The sequence below is a fragment of the Schistocerca serialis genome, chromosome 10, assembly GCF_023864345.2.
Source record: "Schistocerca serialis cubense isolate TAMUIC-IGC-003099 chromosome 10, iqSchSeri2.2, whole genome shotgun sequence".
Classification (NCBI taxonomy): domain Eukaryota; kingdom Metazoa; phylum Arthropoda; class Insecta; order Orthoptera; family Acrididae; genus Schistocerca; species Schistocerca serialis.
In genome coordinates this window covers 179,553,399-179,578,472 of record NC_064647.1, presented here as the reverse complement: position 1 = coordinate 179,578,472, position 25,074 = coordinate 179,553,399, and the positions used below count along the sequence as shown (strand labels likewise).

General features: G+C 38.1%; 1 protein-coding gene across 1 annotated transcript in view; it reads right to left on the bottom strand.

Moving 5' to 3' along the window:
• The window catches only part of LOC126424776 (nuclear RNA export factor 1-like), a 234,497-nt gene that overhangs the window by 95,024 nt on the left and 114,399 nt on the right, over positions 1 to 25,074 (bottom strand). The window contains exons 9-10 of the mRNA XM_050087536.1: positions 24,810 to 24,916; positions 10,163 to 10,199 (exon numbers count right to left, since the gene is read on the bottom strand). Coding sequence (XP_049943493.1) covers positions 10,163 to 10,199; positions 24,810 to 24,916 — 144 coding nt within the window. The remainder of the gene's footprint in view (positions 1 to 10,162; positions 10,200 to 24,809; positions 24,917 to 25,074) is intronic.

Sequence of the window (25,074 nt, the reverse complement as noted above, 5' to 3'; positions counted from 1 at the left end):
TCTCGCACAACATTCTATCACAACACATGGTGGACAAAGCAAGAAATGTGAGAGCTGCAAAACAAGTGCCTGGAAAACCAGATCCTTATTATGGCCACCCTGTGAACAAAGCCATTGTTCCATTTGGCCAGGCATTTTATCTGGAAGATAAATTTGACTATTCTCCTCATCGTGGCAGCAGAAAAGACTAATGCTATAACAGCTGCAGCAGAAAATGTGGTGAAAGTAGAAAGGTACACGACTAGCAGTATTAACGAAATTTTTGCCATATATAAGAGGGAGCATTCAGTATTCCACACTGGAAGATCAAATTTTGTGCACTACAGCCTAAGTGGATGGTAGCACACCCATCAGGATATTCTTTGTTTTGTTTTAGGGTGCAAAAACAACTAGGGTCATACGCGCCATCTAGAGATTTCTGTGTATGTGTTCACTATGAAGATTTTGAACTTTGCATTGTTGCTTTGATGAACTTACTTGAAACTGTGAAGTCTGACGCCTTGTCTGGGTGTGTCTTAAGTAGTATGTGATGTGGAGTGAGAAATCTCTCTGTTTCAGATGTGTGATTACTGGGTCATAAGGGGAAAGTCACCTATGCACACTTGGTCTGGAAAATACAACAAATAACTCTCATAAGGTTCTTATGCAACAAAGGAGGAGAATAATCTCATTAAGAAAGCTGTTGCTCTTCATAGGTGTGTGTGTGTGTGTGTGTGTGTGTGTGTGTGTGTGTGTGTGTGTGTGTGTGTGTGTTTTTTACATTTCTGCACAAGTCATTTATGGTTCACAATCAGCGTAGCCCCATCAACTGAGGTTTCAAATTTCCTTGCACAGTGCTCCCTCACTGAATTTGCGGCTTGAAAATGAGAGGGTGTTCACCTGTTGAAATACCGGCTCTTGATGAAGACGTCATCCAGCTGCATTCCTTAAGTTGTTTGAACATGGAGAAAATGTCTCATTGCTTGCTGAAGATATATAAAGTTATACAGCAAAGCATGAGATTGCAATGTGTACTTTTGTTTTTGTTACAGTGTCAAGACTGTAATGTTGTTTCAAGTTTTGCCAAAGTTGTACATCACATAAATTTTCCTCCCACTAATTGAATCAAGCAATGGGTTGGCTTAGCTCTTGTTCATGAAAGGATTAATTACAGGGGCTGCTAGTTGGATTTTGTTTCCAAAGAGTTATTCTCAGTTAATTTGATGATTGCTTTGATAACTTAATCATTTTCTTGGGCTCGGTTGGTGGTGCTTCCCAGCCATAGCATGACAGAGAATTTTATTCTTGCACTGCCCAGCATTCAGCCAAGTTTTAATATTTCCATAGATCAAAGTGTGATATTATATCTTTAAGTTCAGTGATCATTATCGTGGAAAAGCTTTGTGTGACAATTATATCCGTGCTAAGAAAATGTTTGAACTTTGTTCTGACACCCAAGCATTTGCCAGTTGTCAATTTTATTAATTCTCTTGAGCAGGATGATTTTACGCAACCTTCAGACTGTTCTGAGGAGGTTAGGCGAGAAGCCTGTAGTGTGTCGGCAGAAGCAGATTCGCCTAAGAGTAATATTACAGTGGCTGAGAGGGCTGCTTTGGATTCACACTTTGGGTGGGCCTTGATATCATTCACTTACCCATGGACTAGGGCAATGCTGTAACTGTGTTGGACAAGCAGGATTATGTTCAAAGCTGGCAGTGTTTATTACCTGACCCTGTGCATTCCAAACTAAGTGCTGACCAAACAAAAAGTATCGAGAGGTCACTAACAAACTTTTGAAGAAAAATTCCTTATCACAAGAGACTATAAACAATAGATCAGTGTGTACAATAACTTAGGACTGTTTGATTTACTATGGATAATGGAGGTTCGGTTTTGTGTAGAATTAACTAATGTATTCTGGCAAGTGTTGACTTCCAATTACTTTTTATACAATGATTCTATGAGTAGACAAAATGTGGCCTCGCCAAAGACAGTGATCATGTGTGTGAGAGCTGCATTTGCGTGAATGTGTGTGTGTGTGTGTGTGTGTGTGTGTGTCTTTTGTTTTTGTCTAATTCAGAAGAGCCTTCTTGACCAAAAGCTTACTGTTTAGTAGTCTTTTTGTTGTGCCTGACTGTGACTCAACATTTCCACTGTATGGCGAGTAGCAATCTATCCTTATCACGATATGTCTATGAGAAGAAACACGGAATTGTGGTAGGGAGTTCTTTGTCACCTACTGTCGGCAGTCTGTTTACAGAAGATTTTAATGAATGTGCCCTGGAGACGGTAACACTGATACTTGCATTTTTAAATATGTAGACAATAACTTTGTTGTTTGGACTCATGGCAGTGAGAATTTAAACACCATTTCATAGCATCTGAATTCAACAGACCCCCCCCCCCCCCACTAAGAAGTTGGGAAAGAATGATGTGTCGATCAGGGGGAAGGTTGATGCCACAGTGGGATATGTCATTTATAGGAAGCCAACATACACCAGTTAGTATCACCATTCTGATAACTGCCACCATTCAGAAGAGAATGAAGGAATACTTCAGCATTTCATTATTACGTCATTTCAGTTCCTGAAATTTTGTCAGCTGATGCATCCCACAATGAAGTCACCTTTCGCCAGAATGGTTACAATGAAAGACAGATAAGCCATGCAATGTTCTACTGGCCAACCATTAAAATAATGAGGAGGCATCTAAACCTAAGGTCTTTTTCACCTTTTGTAAGTAGCATTTCCAACAGGTTTGGCAGTACTGTGCAGAAACACATTGTGAAGCATGTTTTTCAACCACCATTTAAGACTGGGCCCCTTTTAGAGTCTGTTTAGGATGATCTCTATTAGTGTAAGGCTGGTGCCTGCTGTATTTCTTACAGTTGTGGCTGTCATACATCCGTCAGTCAATCACGACCATGGAGAACTGGTGCTTAGAGCACAAGCATCACACACGCTTATGACAGCCGAGCAAATCTGCTATTGCAGGACTTTACCTTGGCACTGGTACTCCTGTGGAATAAAACAACACAGGGATCTTAGTGAGGAAGCGGTTGAGATTAACAAGGCAAGTGATGGATGTTTTTGCTTAAAATCTTACACTCCCTCTAGCAAAACAATAGAGAGACTGAGTTGATGCTACTTACTCACCTGCAAGTAATTAATTTTCACTACTGCTGAGTCATGATACAGGTCATCATTGTTTGTGTGGTGTGGTGTGGTGTGTGTGTGTGTGTGTGTGTGTGTGTGTGTGTGTGTGTGTGTGTGTGTGTGTTATTGTGGTTTTTGTTGAGCATTTCCAAACTACATAGGGTCTAAATTTCCTCTTTCTAGTTGCACTCATGCACTGAAAATGAAGGAGGTTCATGTTTCAAATAATCTACAAGAAACTCAAGTGTCTGACTGAGCTGTGTTTCACAAACTTCAGTGCAAGATCACTGCTGTCAATCTAGTAAATGTAACCCACAAAAAAGTTTTATGTCTGTGCATCATTATTTGGCTTGGCAACAATACTTGTATCACCCCCCAAAAATGTGTGAGACTGCTTACTAATTCAAACAAAACTGGAAATCATTAACAGTGGAAGAATAGTAATGGGCTCAGAATAACTTGAAAAGCCTTATGTAATTTTCTGCATCCTGTTTTTTAATCACAGACTTGCTGCGTGCTGAATCATTACTCCACCAATCACACTTGCTGAATAAAAACTTCATTTACTTTAACTTTGTAGTTCCAGCAGATAATTCCACAATACTACACATTATTCAACTGAACCACAGTGGGTATTTAATTTTCTGTATAATCATTAAATCCTATTTCAGATTTGTCTTGATAGACAGAAGCTAATGTCAAACTACTGAAGAACCAAAGAAAAGAAAAGGGGACTCGCTACACAGGGTGTAAACAGTAACCACAGTGGTGTTTTGATACGGAACACTTTAAGTCTATGTCTCAACTTGGCCTTCAAAAGCCACCTAAACTACAGCACGCACATGCCGAGCAATATTTTCAATGTCCTCTCGCTCTCTTACATCACGGGCTCAGTCGGCTATTTCGTTAACATTACCAATTTCAACTTTTCAGTAAAACTTTAAAAGACTTTTGCAACCATTACGTGAAAAGCTAATTACACTTACAATCAGATCTCAAATTAACCCTTCTGAGCACAGTAGTTTCATATTAAGAATGCCAGACAAATAAAATGATTTAATCGTTAACTTCATGCTGTGAAATTCCACAATATTTTGAGGTGTAATTTACACAAATGTGAATTTTACATTTTACAAGTACAAGAACAAGGTTTTAATATTGAAGGATGATTTTGACTGTAGCTTTGGTGGCTTTTGTATGTCAATCGGAGGCCTTTTCCCAGCTTGATAAACCACAAGTGTCCTATTACGAATCTCATCATCTTGACTTCGCCTACATCACTGTGGTAAGTAGTAAACAGTTATGGTTTACATCCTGTACATGCAAAACTGGAGTTATGTCCCGGGCTCTCCAAGTTAAAGATTATTGTGTTTAACAACATTGTTACTTTCCATCCTGGATTTTCCATTGTTTAATATTGTTTTTAATAGCTTTTTGAATGCTGTGTCATAGTAGTCTACCAGGAAACACACAAGCTGATGGTGCTGACAGTGCGCAGAGTACCGGGAGCAAGTATCTGAAGCCTCATAAAGTAGCTGGCGATGATTTTAATAAGTTTATGCACTTAACTGGAAAATTATTGTCTGTGCCAACTGCAATGTCAATTTTCTTCTGACAGTACTTAATAAAGGAACCAGTTAAAAAGTTTGTGATGGTGCTGAGCCACAGTCATACAGTATTTTTTTGAAAGAATACATTGCCATTTGATGGTATATTACTGTAATAGCATAATAACTTACACAATGTAATTGATAAAGGTGTAAAAGCCAAAAACCAGATTGTTCAGAAAAAAAACAGTAATATACAGTCAAATGGTGGTGATTTATTTAGTAGAGGTTTTGATGTCCAGCTTTGGATTATTTTTCACAAGAAAATTTCGTATGAGAATTGAAGAACATAGTGCAACAGCTACTGATACTTTGTTTTAAGAACCAACAACCTGCAGTGATTTAGATGTAAAACTAACAGTCAACGGTATGTCCGACCATGATGGTCAAATATTAGCAACAAGCTTTACTGACCAGTTTAATTACAGATCACAGAAGAAAAGTACTGTATTGCAGAATCATAGACAATGACTAACTATAGTGTTTACAGAGAAATTATAGAAACAATGCTCTGGAGAAATTTATAAAGCAGACTGACTTGATGGAAAATTGAAATCAGAATCTTAAACATATTCCTACAGCATGTTAAGTCTTATTTTCCACCACAACAAACAAAGGTACAGTTGAACAGAAGTAAGAATAACATTATTAAACAAGAAACACATGAAAATAGTGAACAAATGAAATTGAGCCTCGAGAAAATATCTTGCACAAAATAGTAAGACTTTCAAATCATTGGCCACCAAATTAAACACACAGTGGCTGCAAACACTGCACCCAGTAATAAATACAAATGTGTTGGATTTACTTGTGCATACATTGCATTTAACCACCAACACATATCAGTTTTAAAAATACAGCACCTAAGGAGACTATAGAATTCATCAGGTCACTGAAGAGTAGTAGTTTTTCAGGCTTGTTCTGACTTGACAGGATTAACCTTAAACTATCTTTGTAATTAGAAAATTGCTCAAGGCATATTTCCTCACAGACTTAAATAAGCTGTAGTAACACTCATCTACAAAACTGGAGATATGCAAACTACCTCTAATTGCAGGCCTATATCACTCCTTCCATTGTTTTCAAAAATGTTTAAAAACTGGCCCATGATATAAAACTAACTCATTTAACTGATTACTGACCATCTCTCAATTTCGTTTTCATAAAGGATTCTTCACACAGAATGCAATACAAGATATCACAAATGAATAGCTAGCAGAGCTAAACAAAATAAATAAATATCCTGTTGGTATATTCTGTGACCTTGCCAAAGCCTTCACTTTGTGGATCACAAAATGCTACTTAGCAAATTAAAGTGTTGTGACATTAATGGGATCCCTTTTGCAGGGATAGAATCTTACCTCCGTAACGAATGCAGACAGTATCTCAGGAATAAAAATAACCTCATAATGGGAGAACACATTTGGAGTACCACAGAAATCAGTACCAGGCTCACTCTTATTTCCACCCAATATAAAAGACCTTCCAATGACTCTAAAGGAGCAGTTCAAAAACCGTAATGTTTTCATTCACAACTGAAGCACACTGATTAAGGACCAAAACTCGACCCCAGCAGACACAGCTCAGGTGATAGTTGAGCAGTCCTACAAGTGGCCCACAGCTAAGTTTAAGCTTTAACCTCAAAAAGACTCATATTATTTGGTTTTAAACACGAAATAATGACTTTTACCATCAGACAGGCACTACCCCTCCAAACCTAGTCCACAAATAGATTTCTAATGCCTTATCCTTCCTCAGGGCTTTGATTACCTCTTATTGTGACCCGAAATGAGGGAAATCTTACCTAAGATCCTTCCCACTCCTCCCGCAGTGGTGTTTATCGCCCACTCAATCTACACGTCTTAACCCATCCCTACATCATCCCACTCCCATTGCCTTGTCACATGGATTATATCTCTGTGAAAGACCCAAGTGCAAGACTTGTCCATCCACCCCAGTCATGTCACAGGCTTAACCTACATCATTAGAGGCCACGTCACCAGTGAAAGAAGCCATGTCATATACCAACTCTGCTACAAACACTGTACTGTTTTTTTACGTCAGTATGACTACTGTCTTGCTGTCTAAAAGGACGAATGGCCTCTGTCACTAACAAATGTGACCATTCTGTGGTGCAATGCACGGCTAAGCACAACATGTTCAGTTTCAATGGCTGCTTCACAATTTGGTCCATCTGGGCCCTTCTCTCCACTGCCAACTCCTCTGAATTACACAACAGGGAGTTGTCCTCACATGATGTTCTCTGCTCCTGTAATTGTACTGGCCTCAATCTGAGGTAACCTGCCAATTTTGATATCTGATCTACATTTCATTTCATTTCACAAACTGCAATATACCAGCTAAAAGAAACTATGCACCAAATTTACACAGTGCGCTCTTACCTCTGCAAACTCTTTAAAATTTCATCCAGTGTTTTATTTAAATGGATGCAGTACAGTAACTATTATGAATAATGAAGAGAAATTCAGTCCTTTACAATGCAGAGAGCACGTCTGTAGCAGAGAAAAACATACTTGATGTTTGCCCACTGTGAGTTAAGTTTTATTCCTGTGGTGCTTTTCGTCAATGTTGCCATCTGCTTTCCATTATGGAGATAAAGTCTCCATCCCTCGAAAAAAGCCATCATTAATGCTGTAATATTTTATTTAACAAGGAAAATAGTAAGCTCCATGCCACCATATATACATAATATTTTTCTTTCTTTCTCAATTCTGCCAGGCCTTCTTGTGCAATATCATATAATGTATGCCTGATGAGAAGGAAGAGAAGATATTGAAAATTACAAGTTCATCAGACTCCTGACAGGTTTAATATTAGGCTCAATGGGCAAACTCTTTGAATGTGTGTGTGTGCATTGAACACATTCCCATTCTCCCACTATTTGGTTCTGTCTCTGTGGCAATGTGTTAGCTGCATCAATTTGGATCAGGTAATGGCATTTGCATTTCTATCTATATCCACTAAAGTAACTCCAAAAAACAAAATAAATAAGAATTTGCATTTCACCTTCAGTATTCAGCAACTCTATGACTTTCATCATTCAATATGCAAGTTGATATTGGTCACATCATCAAACACTATCCTGCTGGCACCATATAACAGAAAACACTAGTATTCGCAAAATGTGTAGCTAGAAATTATAACATCATTGGCAAAATAAAATATGTTACATTATTACAGATTTTGAAGAAAAAAATAGGAGAGACAACTTATAAAGCTCTGTCACATGTCCTTTCCGTCCTGCATAACGTTTTCTTAATTTAGAGCATAATTCATGGCTCTTGCTGGTAATTTATAAACATGTACCCACGATGATGTTCACACCACCTTATGTTGATAATTTTTAATTTAGTAAATAGTCGTCCACTGTAACGCTCTTATCTAATATCAAACTTTCTGCCCTTATCTAATATCAAACTTTCTCTACTTCCAAATAAGGCTTTTAAAAACTTCATTTCACTTGTCCAAATGTGGAGTTTGTCTTCCCCCTATTTCTACCATAGAACTGGAACTACAACTTCACCAAAAAACTTCAGGCGTCATTATGCAATCCATGAACATTGACATCACTGATGTGATTCCTTCAGTATGTTCTTTCCTTCACATAGCTTTTAGTTGGATTGGTCCATAGTGCACGAGTGTTGTATTTGTCACTGCCAGTAAATTCCATTTGTGTCTGAGAGACTACAGTGCAGGTGCCATCAGTTTCTGTCCATATGGAATGACCTTAATTATTATTTACCAAAATAGTCAATGAAAATCAAACACCAATTCACCGGACACTTTTTTAGTGGGGTTTTCCAGACATGAAGGAGCATATATTTAGCAATAGTTGTAAAAGAAAAAAAGTCTTATACAAAAAACTTGAGCTTCTGGAAGTTAATTATTGTTTCACCAACAGAGAAAGATCTAGGATACAAGAGAGTGTACAGGAAACATGTTCAGGTGACAGATGTAGGAAATTGTTCTGAATTAGGAACAATGTATCACGTAAAAAGGATGTCTTCAACAACAAATGAACTGTGTGTATGTGTGTGTGTGTGTGTGTGTGTGTGTGTGTGTCGAGGGGGCAGGGAGGGGGAAGGGGTTGGGGAGAGGGGGTAGTGGGTAGAGGAGGGGAGAGGGGGGAGGAGGGAGGGGGGAGGAGGGAGGGGGTACGCCTCTTGGTGAGCATTTAGTTTCTGGGATACATGGGGAAAGTTAAAAGCAATGAGAATTCCTTTCTATGAGTAGAAGGTTGTTAGTGCTGGGTCCTCCCACTAGGTTCCTCTACTTCTACTACAAAAGTGGCAGTTACATTGAAGCGGTTGTTTCTTAAACAGATGTGTGTTCAGTACTGACAGAACAACATACTAACATCCAAGTACTCTTAAAAATGATGTCTCACAGATTTTACAAAAACCTCTTGCTACAAGCTAACACTGAGGCAACCAAAGACAACACACTGGAGTAAAAATCAATCACAATCAAATGTGATCAAAAGACTGGTACCTTTTCAATGACAATTCTTCTGGTCACACAGTGTTGAATGGTGGGTGGCTTTTTGAAATGATTTCAAGTGTACATTGTATGTAAATGTGGGTAAATGTAAGGATGTGAGGGGGGGGGGGGGGGAGGGGGGAAATAGTACTGGGCTGTGTACATGGCCATAAGTGTGTGACATTAATGGACTTGTGGGTGTTTCGCGGTGAACTGCTCGATGTGCCTACAACCAGCCATGTAACCACGTCTGAATTCTGGTCAGAAAAAGATTGCGACCGAGTGGGACCAAAGACACGTTTCATGGCTTGTGAATCAAAATCGCTTCCAAATCTGACAGGAATTGCTGCAGGCAACGAATGAAGGTCCATCCGAATCTATTAACAAGAGAACAGTGTGATGGAAACTGTATGTGACGAACATTTGCAGTCAGTCACCTACAAGAGGGTACTGCCATCACTATATCTCAAGGCAACAATAGGAAAGTTCATCAGGCTGGAAAAATATGTTACTGGTTTTCTGTACACTCCCCCACAGTAATACATCTTGACTGGCCTGTAAAATTACCTTGCTTGAACTCCACAGAGAATCTGCGGGACATGTTGAAGCAGTACGTAAAACACCATCACCAGCACCCCCACAATTTGGTGAAATCGTGTGTTCAAATCCTCAGTGAGTGGCTTAACCCAGGTGTGATGTAGCTGCCCAATCTTGTGGACTCGCATTCTAATCATATCCAGACAGTCATCACATTCAGGAGCAGAATTACATGGCGTTAAATGACTCTTTTAGTGTTTTCCCTAGGGCGACTTACATTTAGTGCCACTTTTGATAAACGCATGACACTGAACCACATAGCAAGCACTACAAGCAATTACTTTAATTAAATATACTATAAAATGTAAATTTTAGAGCACTCACCAATTTTGCAAGACGGGGAAATGTTGCCTTGATGGCACTAGAAAAGAAGAAACAAAAAACATAATTTTTTGCTCCACACTGACAAAAACTTAGTATGCTAACATTATTATATAATTCCAAAACGACCACCAAAATTGAGAGATTGCAGCAAGTATTTTTTTAACATCAAATCAATGTAAAGGTGTAAAAGCTGCAGAAAAACTCCTTAGTGCTTCAACATTAAACTGAAACTTGCTCATGCAACATTAAAAAAGTGTGCCCTTGTAAAGTCAATAAGAAACTGAAAGATAAAATTCAGGGATGGTCACTACAAAACAAAATAAGATACAAACAAAATACCTTTATCCACCATTAAAATTATCTCCAGTAGATAGACGACAGTTATGTTGTTGTTGTTGTTGTGGTCTTCAGTCCTGAGACTGGTTTGATGCAGCTCTCCATGCTACTCTATCCTGTGCAAGCTTTTTCATCTCCCAGTACCTACTGCAACCTACATCCTTCTGAATCTGCTTAGTGTATTCATCTCTTGGTCTCCCTCTACGATTTTTACCCTCCACACTGCCCTCCAATACTAAATTGGTGATCCCTTGATGCCTCAGAACATGTCCTACCAACCGATCCCTTCTTCTGGTCAAGTTGCGCCACAAACTTCTCTTCTCCCCAATCCTATTCAATACTTCCTCATTAGTTATGTGATCTACCCATCTAATCTTCAGCATTCTTCTGTAGCACCACATTTCGAAAGCTTCTATTCTCTTCTTGTCCAAACTATTTATCGTCCATGTTTCACTTCCATACATGGCTACACTCCATACAAATACTTTCAGAAATGACTTCCTGACACTTAAATCAATACTGGATGTTAACAAATTTCTCTTCTTCAGAAACGCTTTCCTTGCCATTGCCAGCCTACATTTTATATCCTCTCTACTTCGACCATCATCAGTTATTTTGCTCCCCAAATAGCAAAACTCCTTTACTACTTTAAGTGCCTCATTTCCTAATCTAATTCCCTCAGCATCACCCGACTTAATTAGACTACATTCCATTATCCTTGTTTTGCTTTTGTTGATGTTCATCTTATATCCTCCTTTCAAGACACTGTCCATTCCATTCAACTGCTCTTCCAAGTCCTTTGCTGTCTCTGACAGAATTACAATGTCATCGGCGAACCTCAAAGTTTTTATTTCTTCTCCATGAATTTTAATACCTACTCCGAATTTTTCTTTTGTTTCCTTTACTGCTTGCTCAATATACAGATTGAACAACATCGGGGAGAGGCTACAACCCTGTCTTACTCCCTTCCCAACCACTGCTTCCCTTTCATGTCCCTCGACTCTTATAACTGCCATCTGTACAAATTGTAAATAGCCTTTCGCTCCCTGTATTTTACCCCTGCCACCTTTAGAATTTGAAAGAGAGTATTCCAGTCAACATTGTCAAAAGCTTTCTCTAAGTCTACAAATGCTAGAAACGTAGGTTTGCCTTTCCTTAATCTTTCTTCTAAGATAAGTCGTAAGGTCAGTATTGCCTCACGTGTTCCAGTGTTTCTACTGAATCCAAACTGATCTTCCCCGAGGTTGGCTTCTACTAGTTTTTCCATTCGTCTGTAAAGAATTCGTGTTAGTATTTTGCAGCTGTGACTTATTAAGCTGATAGTTCGGTAATTTTCACATCTGTCAACACCTGCTTTCTTTGGGATTGGAATTATTATATTCTTCTTGAAGTCTGAGGGTATTTCGCCTGTCTCATACATCTTCCTCACCAGATGGTAGAGTTTTGTCAGGACTGGCTCTCCCACGGCCGTCAGTAGTTCCAATGGAATATTGTCTACTCCGGGGGCTTTGTTTCGACTCAGGTCTTTCAGTGCTCTGTCAAACTCTTCACGCAGTATCATATCTCCCATTTCATCTTCATCTACATCCTCTTCCATTTCCATAATATTGTCCTCAAGTACATCGCCCTTGTATAGACCCTCTATATACTCCTTCCACCTTTCTGCTTTCCCTTCTTTGCTTAGAACTGGGTTTCCATCTGAGCTCTTGATATTCATGCAAGTGGTTCTCTTATCTCCAAAGGTCTCTTTAATTTTCCTGTAGGCGGTATCTATCTTACCCCTAGTGAGATAGGCCTCTACATCCTTACATTTGTCCTCTAGACATCCCTGCTTAGCCATTTTGCACTTCCTGTCGATCTCATTTTTGAGACGTTTGTATTCCTTTTTGCCTGTTTCACTTACTGCATTTTTATATTTTCTCCTTTCATCAATTAAATTCAATATTTCTTCTGTTACCCAAGGATTTCTACTAGCCCTCGTCTTTTTACCTACTTGATCCTCTGCTGCCTTCACTACTTCATCCCTCAAAGCTACCCATTCTTCTTCTACTGTATTTCTTTCCCCCATTCCTGTCAATTGCTCCCTTATGCTCTCCCTGAATCTCTGTACAACCTCTGGTTCTTTTAGTTTATCCAGGTCCCATCTCCTTAAATTCCCACCTTTTTGCAGTTTCTTCAGTTTTAATCTACAGGTCATAACCAATAGATTGTGGTCAGAGTCCACATCTGCCCCTGGAAATGTCTTACAATTTAAAACCTGGTTCCTAAATCTCTGTCTTACCATTATATAATCTATCTGATACCTTTTAGTATCTCCAGGGTTCTTCCATGTATACAACCTTCTTTCATGATTCTTAAACCAAGTGTTAGTTATGATTATGTTGTGCTCTGTGCAAAATTCTACCAGGCAGCTTCCTCTTTCATTTCTGTCCCCCAATCCATATTCACCTACTATGTTTCCTTCTCTCCCTTTTCCTACACTCGAATTCCAGTCACCCATGACTATTAAATTTTCGTCTCCCTTCACAATCTGAATAATTTCTTTTATTTCATCATACATTTCTTCAATTTCTTCGTCATCTGCAGAGCTAGTTGGCATATAAACTTGTACTACTGTAGTAGGTGTGGGCTTCGTATCTATCTTGGCCACAATAATGCGTTCACTATGCTGTTTGTAGTAGCTTACCCGCATTCCTATTTTCCTATTCATTATTAAACCTACTCCTGCATTACCCCTATTTGATTTTGTGTTTATAACCCTGTAGTCACCTGACCAGAAGTCTTGTTCCTCCTGCCACCGAACTTCACTAATTCCCACTATATCTAACTTCAACCTATCCATTTCCCTTTTTAAATTTTCTAACCTACCTGCCCGATTAAGGGCAGTTATGGCTATGTTATAATGTAGACGCATAATGTCATCAAAAACCAATTTGTCCTCAGATGTCACAAAATGTCAGATATTTTTCAAAATCTGACACATACAGAGTGTACTTTGAGTATTAGAGTCATCTACTCAACTACTGATCAGACAGATAGCCCAACTGTCACTCCCTGTCATGACAATTGGCAGAAATGATGGATCTAAGACATATGAGTCAATCAAACCTGTCCTTGCCATTGTTGCTTTCAGTCTGGCAGTTAATTTACGAAGCCCCAAATTTTACACACAGTCATATCTTTAGGAATCACTGACTTAAGACTGTTCTCCTCAATTTCAATTTCTCCAATGCCAATTCCAGCACAGACGCCAATTTTGTGAGAAAATCTGTCATGATCCATATACAATGTCTACTGTCAACTTGCATTTGGCTCATGACCAGCACTTTCCTTTACATCCAAAATGAATTGGAATCTGCCCTAAATACATATTCTCCTTACAGCCTCTGTTGTTCCATACAGTTGCATGACATCACATATCTGCCTCAGTTGCTGTACATCACAATTTGTAACAAAACTAAACTGTGTTTCACACTACAACCAGTACTTTCTCATATCCTTTGTTGAAATGCCTGCAGAGACAATGCTAGTGCAGCTCAGTGTGATTAACACTACATGGCACTTCTCAATACGTTTCTCCAAGTGCATGTTCACACATAGATTTTTAACATTGCTCTTCATCTGCATGGCATCTCAGCAAAGCAAACATAAGTGTCTGGCAGAGGGTTCATTGAACCACCTTCAAAATAATTCTCTATTATTCAACACTCTAACGGTGCGAGGAAAAAAATGAACACCTATACACTTCTGTTAACAAAAATATTTTTGCAATCAGAGGAGAAATTGGTGACTATAATTCCGTGAGAACATCCTGCCACAATAAGAAATACCTTTGTAAATAGTCTTCATGGGTTTGCCGCCAGATCATGTTGTGCAAATTCCACAATATTCCCTCAGAACAACTGTCCGACATCTTCAGGTGGTTCAACCTAGCTGGTGGCTAGGTACGACTGACGGTATCCGCACGGCAACACCCCATTTCTAGAACACGTACGTGAAGAATGCGCAGGTGCGGAAATCGCGCATGCGCAATGATTTGCAGATAGACAGATGGTGCCATATTCAAACTTCCTCTGCAAAAAATTGCAGAGCGGCTCTCCTGTGCATGCGCTGTATGCTGCGTTTGCCAACAGTGTGGCCAGACATTACTCACCAACGGCCGTACTAGACCAATGTTATGACGGGCCTGTTATTGAAGCACTATGGCTCTAAGCATTATGGGACTTAACATCTGAGGTCATCAGTCCGCTAGACTTAGAACTACTTGAACCTAACTAACCTAAAGACATCACACACATCCATGCCCGAGGCAGGATTCGAACCTGCAACCATAGCAGCAGTGCAGTTTCGGACTGAAGCGCCGGACTGAAGCGCCTAGAACTGCTCGGCCACAGCGGCTGGCAAAATGTAGGAACACGACATATCTTAGAGCATAGGTTGAAGGAACGCAAACCTGCATTTACAGCATTTGTAGAGTGAGAGAAAACTTTTGAACATGTTGGCTGGAATACCTTCTTTGAAATTCTGAAGGTAGCAGGGATAAAATACAGGAAGCGAAAGCTTTTTTTCAGCTTGAACAGAAACTAGAAGGCAGTTATACGTAGACGTGGGTTGTCCATGAACAAATGGGTCCAACGGAACTGTTCTCTAAAGTGAACAGGAGGACTGAGGAACGACTTCTAAGAAAAAGTGGTTCACCGTTCACTTTCATTGCAAACAGTTTCGTTCCGGGAAAGATCACAGCTGGTCTTGTCCCCAGAACTGTCATTCACCATACACTTCAGTTGTGGCCAATCTTGTTCTTTTTCTGGCAGTCACTCATTTCATGTCCCATGTCAACATTTTTATATTGTATGACTTATAAAAAAGTAAGTTGTGCATAATACATACGATTTCAGGCAGCAAACTAAGAAATCTGATAATCTCTTCAACATCTTGATCACCTGTAGAAAACATACTTAAGACAAGGCAAGTTTTTCTTTTTCCACAGTTTTTTAATGCTTACTCTGCTTCATTCTTCATTTAACATGCAGTCTTTGAGACTACTGTCAATTATCATCTTCTCCTCCTCCTCCTCCTGGTTTCATATATATTAAACTGTTTGTGATTCTGACTCTGTAGGAAAAGGGGAAAGGGAGCCTCTCCTTTTGAAAAAGTGCAGAATGGTATAAAATCCTATTAAGTGTTTATCTCAACGAATGTTATTTAAAACTACCTTTTCAGCAAAAAATCTCATTACTTTCAAGTTAATTATTAATACAGTATTGCTGCATTAACTTTAATAATACAACATATAAACTTGCTATTTATCAAGTGTGGGAGTCAAATGTGATTGGGGGGGGGGGGGGGAATAATTTCTTCTAAACATTCTTATTCTTTGATAAAAAGTCTTTTTTTGCCCCAAAACCTTATGGAGATACTCAGCCACAACCCAAAGTATATGTAGGTTCTATTCCTCATTTTTCTTTTTGTAAGTTACTTATTACAGTGTTACATGATCTTTATGCTGTCTCAATTGGATAATTTACAATTCTTAGTTTAGTAACTAGTTGTAGAGTATTGACATCTTCATTTATATGTCACTGTGAAGAATCTGTCTTAAGGAACTTGACACTCAAATCAAATTGTTTAAATATAATTTCTGGGATTGATCAATACCCACTTAAATTCTTATGTATCTTTGTTTATTGGTTCTACTTCAAGATTCAGTGTAGTTACTAATTTTTAATTCAGAAGATGAAGGTGACAGAACAAGGGACAGGAACCATGTATAATATTTCAGTTTTTGTAAAGCTGCACATGGGACTATTTCTTCTACTACTGGCAACCTGATATATACTAAATATAGAGCTTTGGCATTTGAAGTGGCATAGGAACACGCTTTGACAAACACAGTAGTAAAAAAAATACAAACAGAATAAATTGCAGTCTGTTCTTGTGGTCGCAATTCAACTTCATCAAGGAACACAAATGTTTTCAACATATAAATGGATTCCACCATCCATCTTGCACAATGGATGCCTTTGCAGCACAGAATGACACTCCAGGAGATAGCTCTTTGAGAAGTGAACTAGTAGTTAATTCAAAAGCAATCAATGTAATAGTCTCACATATCTTATGCCTGCAAGGAATTCTTTTTCCAAAATGTTTTTTAATCAAAACCCACGCACGTCAAACAGAGTGCCATATTGTGCCGTTGTGACAGAAACTACTAATTTAACAGAAAAGCCATTCAAAGTAAGTTTCATGGACAACTTTCTCCTCCCTTTTCTGTAGTACTTTAACTGTCTGAAATATGCATAAAATTATCGGCACTGAACTTGTAGTGGACTTTCCTTTATTTTCAAATAAATCTGTGTGTATAATTTGAATACAATAGAGGGAGACATTCCACGTGGGAAAAATATACATAAAAAAACAAAGATGCTGTAACTTACCAAATGAGAAAGCGGTGGTATGTTGATAGACACAATAAAAAACACACAAACACACACACACACACACAAATTTCAAGCTTTCGCAACCCAAGGTTGCTTCATCAGGAAAGAGGGAAGGAGAGGGAAAGACGAAAGGATGTGGGAAAGTACATTACTATGTAATTTACTGATTTGTTGTTTCATATTCATTTTACTCTCATCTGTTAATGGTTCCCCTTGATTGCTCAGAAGTTCTCTTTCTCAAATAACTGATGACTGATTCCATGCATGTACCTTGACACTTTTCAACCACTAACTGATCAAAAACTGCTTACCTTTTCCAGTTGCAAAGATCTTCTAAGCAACTGCGGGGAGGGGGGGGGGGGGGGGGGGGGGAAGGGAGAAGAGGAAATCACATTTCTTTCACTTGTTAAGTTTTGATGATCTTCCAGCACATTTACGTAGTTGCTACCATTGCCAATACAAACCAGTTTCCCAGTTCCCTTGTCTGAAGTCAATAATTTTCCAAATGAATCTTCACTTCCAACAGAGTATGACCCTTGATGTGTAGTTAATTTACACACCCAAAAATTTTAAAATAAAACTATTAATGCTGGTTTGACAGGTGATAGTTTACTTCCAGCCATTTCATGCTAGTAATGCTTGTGCAGTTACACATAATTTTCTGTAATGGAGTTTCTGTAAAGAAACAGAAAACTGAGGCACTACACTTGTTACAACTATGAACTTCTCTCAAAAGTGAGTGATGATTAGTATTGTCCGGTACAGATCAAAAATAGGCTCCATAATTTGTACTTCCACTCAGCTTGTCCTGGGCTCTCTCTGCCTGGCTTACAATCGCTGGCCCGTCACATCACCTGACTAATGTGATGCATTCCGAGAAAAATATCAGGTAAGGAAATCGAAGTAAACAACATGTGTACATTAGGTAATCAATGAATTTATCATGCAGAAGAAATGGTTTTTTTTGGGAAAATGTATCTCAAATCCACACATGAACAGTGACGGAACAAAAACGAATGGTTCCCAAAAAGGAATGATCACCAGTGAACTAGTTCCCAAAGATGAACAAGTGTGGCCGTTGAATAATAACTGAACTGAATGGTAACTGAAGGAAATGAGAGGGAAAGGGAGAACCGGCATTTGAAGCTGACTGCTGAACGATTCTTTGGCCGCCAACAACCATAGCACATAAGGACCACAAAGATAAGATACTAGAAATTAGGGCTCATACACAGGTGTACAGACAGTCTCCACCACACACCGTATGATGGCTTGTGGAGTATCTATGTAGATAAAGAGGTAGCATTACTAAAATATGTACACTGACTGAGCAAGCAGTAAAAACCAAGGAGAAATCTGGAAAATGAACTGAAGTTCAGGTAGAAAAAAATAAAAACTTTGAGGATTTCTGGTGACATTGTAACTGCCTGAGACAGCAAAGAATTTGGTCAGTTGAAAAGAGTGGACAGTGACTTTAAAAAGAGATTAAAAGTTGAATATTAACCACATAAAACAAACATAATGGAAAGTAGCTGAATTAAGTCGGATGGTATCGAGAGAATTAGATTAGAAGATGACACCAAATGTTGCTGGCGAGTTCTGATTAAAAGTTTAATATCAACCACATAAAAAAAATGTAGTGTAAAGTAGTTGAAATAAGTCAGATGATATTGAGAGAATTAGATTAGGATATGAGATACTAAATGTGGTAGGCAAGTTTTGCTATTTAGGCACAAAAGTAACAATGTTCAAAGTAGCGAGGATATAAATATGTATTGGCTGTAGCAAGAAAAGCAGTTCTGAAGAAGAGGAATCTGTTCATATATTATATCCATTTAAGTTTCAGTATGACTTTTTTGAAGGTATTTTCCTTGTGTGTAGTCTTGTGCAGAAGTGAAACTTGGACAATAAGCAGCTCTGGCAACAAGAGAATAAGAGCTTTTGAAGTGTCGTGATACAGAAGATGGATAAATCAGATGGGTAAATCAAGTAACTAATGGAGCTGGAGAACAAAGAAATTTATGGCACAATTCAATTAAAATGAGGGAGTAGTTGATAGGACACTTACTGACGCATCAATGAATACTCAACTTACCAGTGAGGGGTACAAAATATAGAGGGAGACCAAAGGATGACTACAGCGAGCAGGTTCAAATGGGTGTAGGCTGCAATAGAGACAAAGACACTCACTCAGGATGGAGCAGAGTAGAGAGCTGCACCAAATTAGCCTTCAGGCTGAAGACAACAAGAACAGACTATTGCAGTGCAAAATTCGCCTCAAGGCCACATTATGCATTTGTTTATAATTAAAGTCAATTTACAATTTTTATGTGTTTCTGAAAACCACTTTGTACAGTGCAGCTGCAGCATTCAGAATGCTGACAGCAATAATGATGGCTATATTATGCTAATTGAAGACAGATGAAAACCTGAAACAGTATTGTTGTGTAACTGTATTATATAAAAAGTGGTGGATAGGAATTACTAACTCACACATTTCTTAAAAAAAAAAAAAAAAAAAAAAAAAAAAAAAAAAAAGAAGAAGAAGAAGAAGAAGAAGAAGAAGAAAGCAAGAAAGAAAGCAGCCACGTCTTATAAATGTTCAGCATGTAGCCACATTTACAAATTAATTTGTAATGTGAATGTAAAACACTTGCTCCGCACTATTATGATTTACTTTGCAAATGGTCTATGGAAAATGAAGCTAAACAACTTGGCATACATAATGTTATAAAAGAAATTGCTTAGATACTGTATTTTTACTTAATTTAGTCCATGCCATTATTTTAAAATGGCTGGTAGTAAAGATATATGTGACAGATAGAAAGAGGATATTTATAACCTGTACTGTAGTGCTGGAATTGGAAGCTGATATGAGTATAATGATGATGAAGAGTTAATTTATGAAAACAATGAAGGATCAGTCATAAAAAAAAGGCAAGTTCTTCCTTGTACTAAATAGGTTAAAATCAAATAAAGCAATGGGTACAGATGACATACCGGCCGAGCTTCTACAAAACAGCAATGACAACTTCAAAAGTAATTTGTTTACTGTGGTATCTTAATGTTATGAAGGGACGATCTTCCCATTTGACATCACAAAAGCTGGAACTAATTGCACTACCCAAGAGGTCAAATGCAGAGGACTGTACAGATTATAGAACACTCTTGTCACAGCCATCAAAAATTTTACTTATTTAAAGCAATGTATAAAGTAGGACTTGATTATTAATAGTAGCAAGGAAGAAGCAAAAATCAAAAGGGGATTGTGACACAGGCGCCTTCTCTCAACCTAATTATTTAATACTTTTACTAGGGAGGAACTAACAAAAATGAAAGAAAATACAACTGGAGTGAAAATTAATGGTACACACATTCCCTGCATCAGATTTGAAAATGACACTGCAACAGAGGCAGACTTAGAGAAGGAAATGAATAACGCTTGTTGTTTTAACTCAAGAGATAGCAGAACTAAAACTAAAAGCAAATACCAAGAAGACAAAAGTCGTGGTTACAGATGAGAAAGGAGGTGAAGGTAAGACTGACATAAAAAGACACAGTGAGCAACTTGAGGAAGTAACTAAATTTCACTATCTCAGCAGCACTGTGAAGGAAAACAATAGATGTCTTCAGGAAATCAAGGGAAGAACAGCACAGACAAAGACTGCCTTCCAAAATAAGAAGGACCTCCTGCTCAATAAACATGTAAGTGTCCACACTAACAAAAGATTTGTACAGATCTTTGCATGGAGTGTTCTGACATACAGATGTGAAACCTGGACATTAGCAAAGCAGGGTAAAGCTGCCTCAGACTTATGGAAATGTGGTTTTCAGGACTACCATTAATTTTTGCATGTGAAAAAGGTGATAAAAGTGACAAAACTTAGCAAAAAAGTGGCTAACTTTCTTTATGATCGGACAATATGTATTTCAAAAATAACACTGCTTTATAGAGAAAGATGTCCCCTACCTACTAACTGGTTAAGATCAAAGTTAAATGTGTAACAATAGAAAGAAATCATTTCTTTAAACTTTATTCTAAAGTCTGACAAAAGCAACATACTTTATCCTTATTTTGCCTTTTTTCACTGTATAAACTGAATATCAAATTTCAATGTATTGCACAGAAATTTTAAATGTGGACTGGCCACTATTTACCCATAATTACAAAAGTTGTGTACAGTTTACAAACTTCTTACCATTAATAAGCATTTTATACCATAAGTCATGTACAGAAAGCAAGGTAAGATAAAAAAATAAGTACATAATTGCTTAGAAAATGCACTGGAGAAATTAACACTTACTATTCTTTGGTTTTTGTTTAAAAATGATGTTATTGAAACACTTTCTTTAATCAACTCAAGACTGGAGAGCATCTGCACCTTATTTTTGAACTACTTTCTGTAACTGAAGAGCATCTGTCAACATGGCCTGGGCAACTCTTGCTTCTGTAAGGCAACCTTAAGTCTTTCATTTTCTTCAGAGGTCAACTTATTAGCTGCCATAAATTTTTCCTGTTCTTACTGTCGTTATAGTTTAAGTATTTCTTCACATGATGAAATCTCCTTTTTTCCATTGCAAGTTTTTATTGACTTCCTTTTTCCTCTTTTCCCTCTCCATATTTTTGTTTTTCCTTTTCTTTTGCCTTTCTCCTTTCTTCTTCTATGTAGTTCTAGTATTTCTTGTATACACACACACACACACACACACACACACACACACACACACACAAAAACCAGCTCTTTAGTCACAGGTACTTTTTCTGTTTAGTTGTCATACCATTTCACTGTATCTTTTACCGTTATCACTGTGTTGACAGTTTTTTCTGAGAGTGATGCCAAGTCCTTTGTAAGATAACTTCTCAATGCAGAAAAACCATTTTAGCCACAGCATTCCTGTGAGGCAGAGCTAGAGATGTATTCACCACTTTACTTGTCTGGGGAAATTTGGTTCTCCTGTCTTACAGATTTGTTTTCAATAACTGTCAACTGGAGTTTGTGCTGTACTTGAACTTATAGTGGTTTCCAACTGGAGACAATTCCATTGGCTGGTCACAACCAATATCCAGTGGTAAGGCTTTTGTCATGCTTACAAGATCATTGACTTTTTTGCTGATGTTCTGTTATGTGATGAAGAAACTGGAATTGCTGCAGTCCTTGGCCCTACCAGGTTACATTTAAGAAGAATGTTTTTACACGCCTCAGTAAAATACTGCTTAACATGCGTCAAGAACAGTAGGTGGTTCTTCTCAGCTATCTCCTCAACAGCTGCTGCAATTTCACCAACACAAAACATGTCGTTTAGAGGAAGCAAATTGGATTCCGGCAAAATATTTTCTAACAGTTCACACATCTACAGTACTAGTGGTTTACAAATTACTCCCAGATAACCTGAAAAGGCCTCTTCATTTCACTGTAAAGCCAACATATCAATGGCTCTTTTTTCTGGAATGTTCCAGTGAACTGGGTAAAAATGCATGCAGTGGAGCAAAGAAATGCCAGTTCAGCATCTATTGTGGGTTTCTTCAGATGCTAAACAATGTGTCTGTACCCAGTATTGGGAGCTACAGCAGTCCTCTTTGGTGGAAGAAAATGTAAGTTGTTTTCTCTGTACTGTTTCCAGTGTTAACCATCTGGATAGCCTATTCTTTATGAATTGAAGCCTATGCAATCTCAATGAATGTTGTATGTCTGAAGTCTTCCATTATCGACAGCTAATCACTAAAAAAGTATATACAGAGACAATCAGATCAGAAGCATTTTCTCCGAGATGATGCAGTCATTTAAAAAAAGGCTTATGTAGAAAGTGAATATTAAAGATGCCTACATCAATAAGTTGCTTTTTTCTTGTACAACAAACTTGTTCATTAAGCAGTCTCATTACTTCCTTACAAACTTTTGTCCATCACTTCCAAGCACTAATAGTTTATGCAAAGGAAGGTTTGCTGAATGTAATGTGCTAGTAAGTTTATCAACAGTATCCTTCAGATGTTCCTTAACCAATGAAAAAGACTGCAAATGATGGCTCACAATTTTATCCTCAGCTTCTGACACACAACAAACCACAGTTTCTAATTCATATGCACCAGCACTGTTTTTTCCCCCCATCAAAGCACAGAGAACAATAATATGCATTATCCACATCACGAAGCAGATTTTCAAAATAATGTTCCTCAGCTTCAGTTACAATGTACTGCAATTTAGTACTACTCAAACTGAAACTTTGTGGAACAGCAATAGAAAATATGGCCTCAGAAAGATCACAAATGCCTTGACAGGAAGCAGCTGCATAAATGGAACAAACACACTTTAATACCCATACTGGCACTGTCCTTGACGTTATTTATTGTTGGAAGGGACAATGGTGAACTGCCACTGTTCACAGAAGATGCTGAGCTGCATGAAGCAGATGCAAGACAAAACTGCTGCTGTGCCCATTTTTGTACAAAATAACTGTTTACATCTTGATGTCACTCCATGTTGGTTCAGAATCTGAAAAGCTTTCTTTTCCACATTTGTGATAGTGTTACACACAACACAAAGCACTTCGTGGTCACTGTGTTTTTTGCCCACGCAAGACAACTTTGCTCCTGTTCCATCTTCCTTGAAGAACCAGTCACTTCACACAGAACGTCTGCCCTTTGTCCTCGGGATCATCCATCAATGTAGTAGGTTGTTGCAGAAGAAGATATGACAACCGGGAAGTCTGATGTCACACTCTCGCAAAATTCTGGAATGCGTAAATATTTTCACTTGCAGAGGTTACCAAATTCCAATTTGCACGAACACTTTTGCTGCAAATCAATTTTTTTACTCTCCACGAAGGCTACTCAAACTTAGAAAAAAAAACCCTCTGAGGATACCAGGTGTGGAGAGGAAGATGGTGCACAGAAACTCCTGATAAATTAATGGTGGTGGTGGTGGTGGTGGCAGAGGCAGGGGGGGGGGGGGGGCATACCACAATAATGACTTTCCTTTCCTTTCAGCTTAGCAGCTGTGTACCAGTCATAAACAACAGTTTAACCACAGTCTTTAAACATTTATAATTTATACAGAATAATGTTCATATAATGAACACACTGAGATATTTGTGATTTATAAAACTCAATAAAATTCAATTTCAATACTAGGTTAAAAATGCCCCGATTTTTCCATGTAAAATGTAACACCAAGTTTCATGGAAGAATCACCACTTTGCTTTAGCTCTCACTTTCTCTGTTTCATGGAAGAATCACCACTTTGCTTTTGCTCTCTCTCTCTCTCTCTCTCTCTCTCTCTCTCTCTCTCTGTCTCCCCCCCCCCCCCCCCTCCCCCCTGCTACCAATCTATCCAAATCACTTCAGAATGCCAAAAAAGTGATTTCTAACAAGAAAAAGTAACTAGAAGTTACTAAAGGAAAAAAACGTTACTACAGATGGCAAATGTGATCTGTTGGCAGCACCAGATCGTAAATGAGAATTACAAGAACCAGCTGGACTTCAAGAAAAATGAATAACATAGCTCTAGAAGAAATTCCAGAGAAGAAAGAACGACTGAAAGTTACAGGCCAGGACAGAGCAAAACTCACTGGATACTTAATTAAGACATGATATTCTTTTACAGAGCAGCTCTCAAGACGAGATCATAGTGAAGGAAACAAGGGAATGTCCTATTTACAAAATACGATAATACAGATGGGATGTTTTTCATGCGTGGAGATCAAGAGGATTAATGGAGACAGAAAACTATGGGTGCAGAGGCAAGACTTAGCTTTTTGAAAGAAGAAGAAGAATTAGTTAATAGTCATTGGAATGACACACTACTTACTTCTTAGTGATCAACTACTACAAGGTAATTCTTGTGAAAATTGTGTTATCAAAACACAGCACTCACCTTATGTATGAATCTCTCTTAAGCATGTGACATATTGGATTACAATCCAAGTAGACTTCTGAGATCTGTAAAGTACGAGACAATGAAACAGTACCAGTGCTCTTTACCTGAAAACAGAAATGACAAATTGTCAGATTACTGAAGACAGTAGTTTGATACAATGTTACCTGTTAAATTGTTAGTGCTGCACATGTTCAACAAAACAAAATGTAAGTTAAGTGAGGTGTAACATAACGTCAGACACACTTTTTGTGTAAAATTTAAT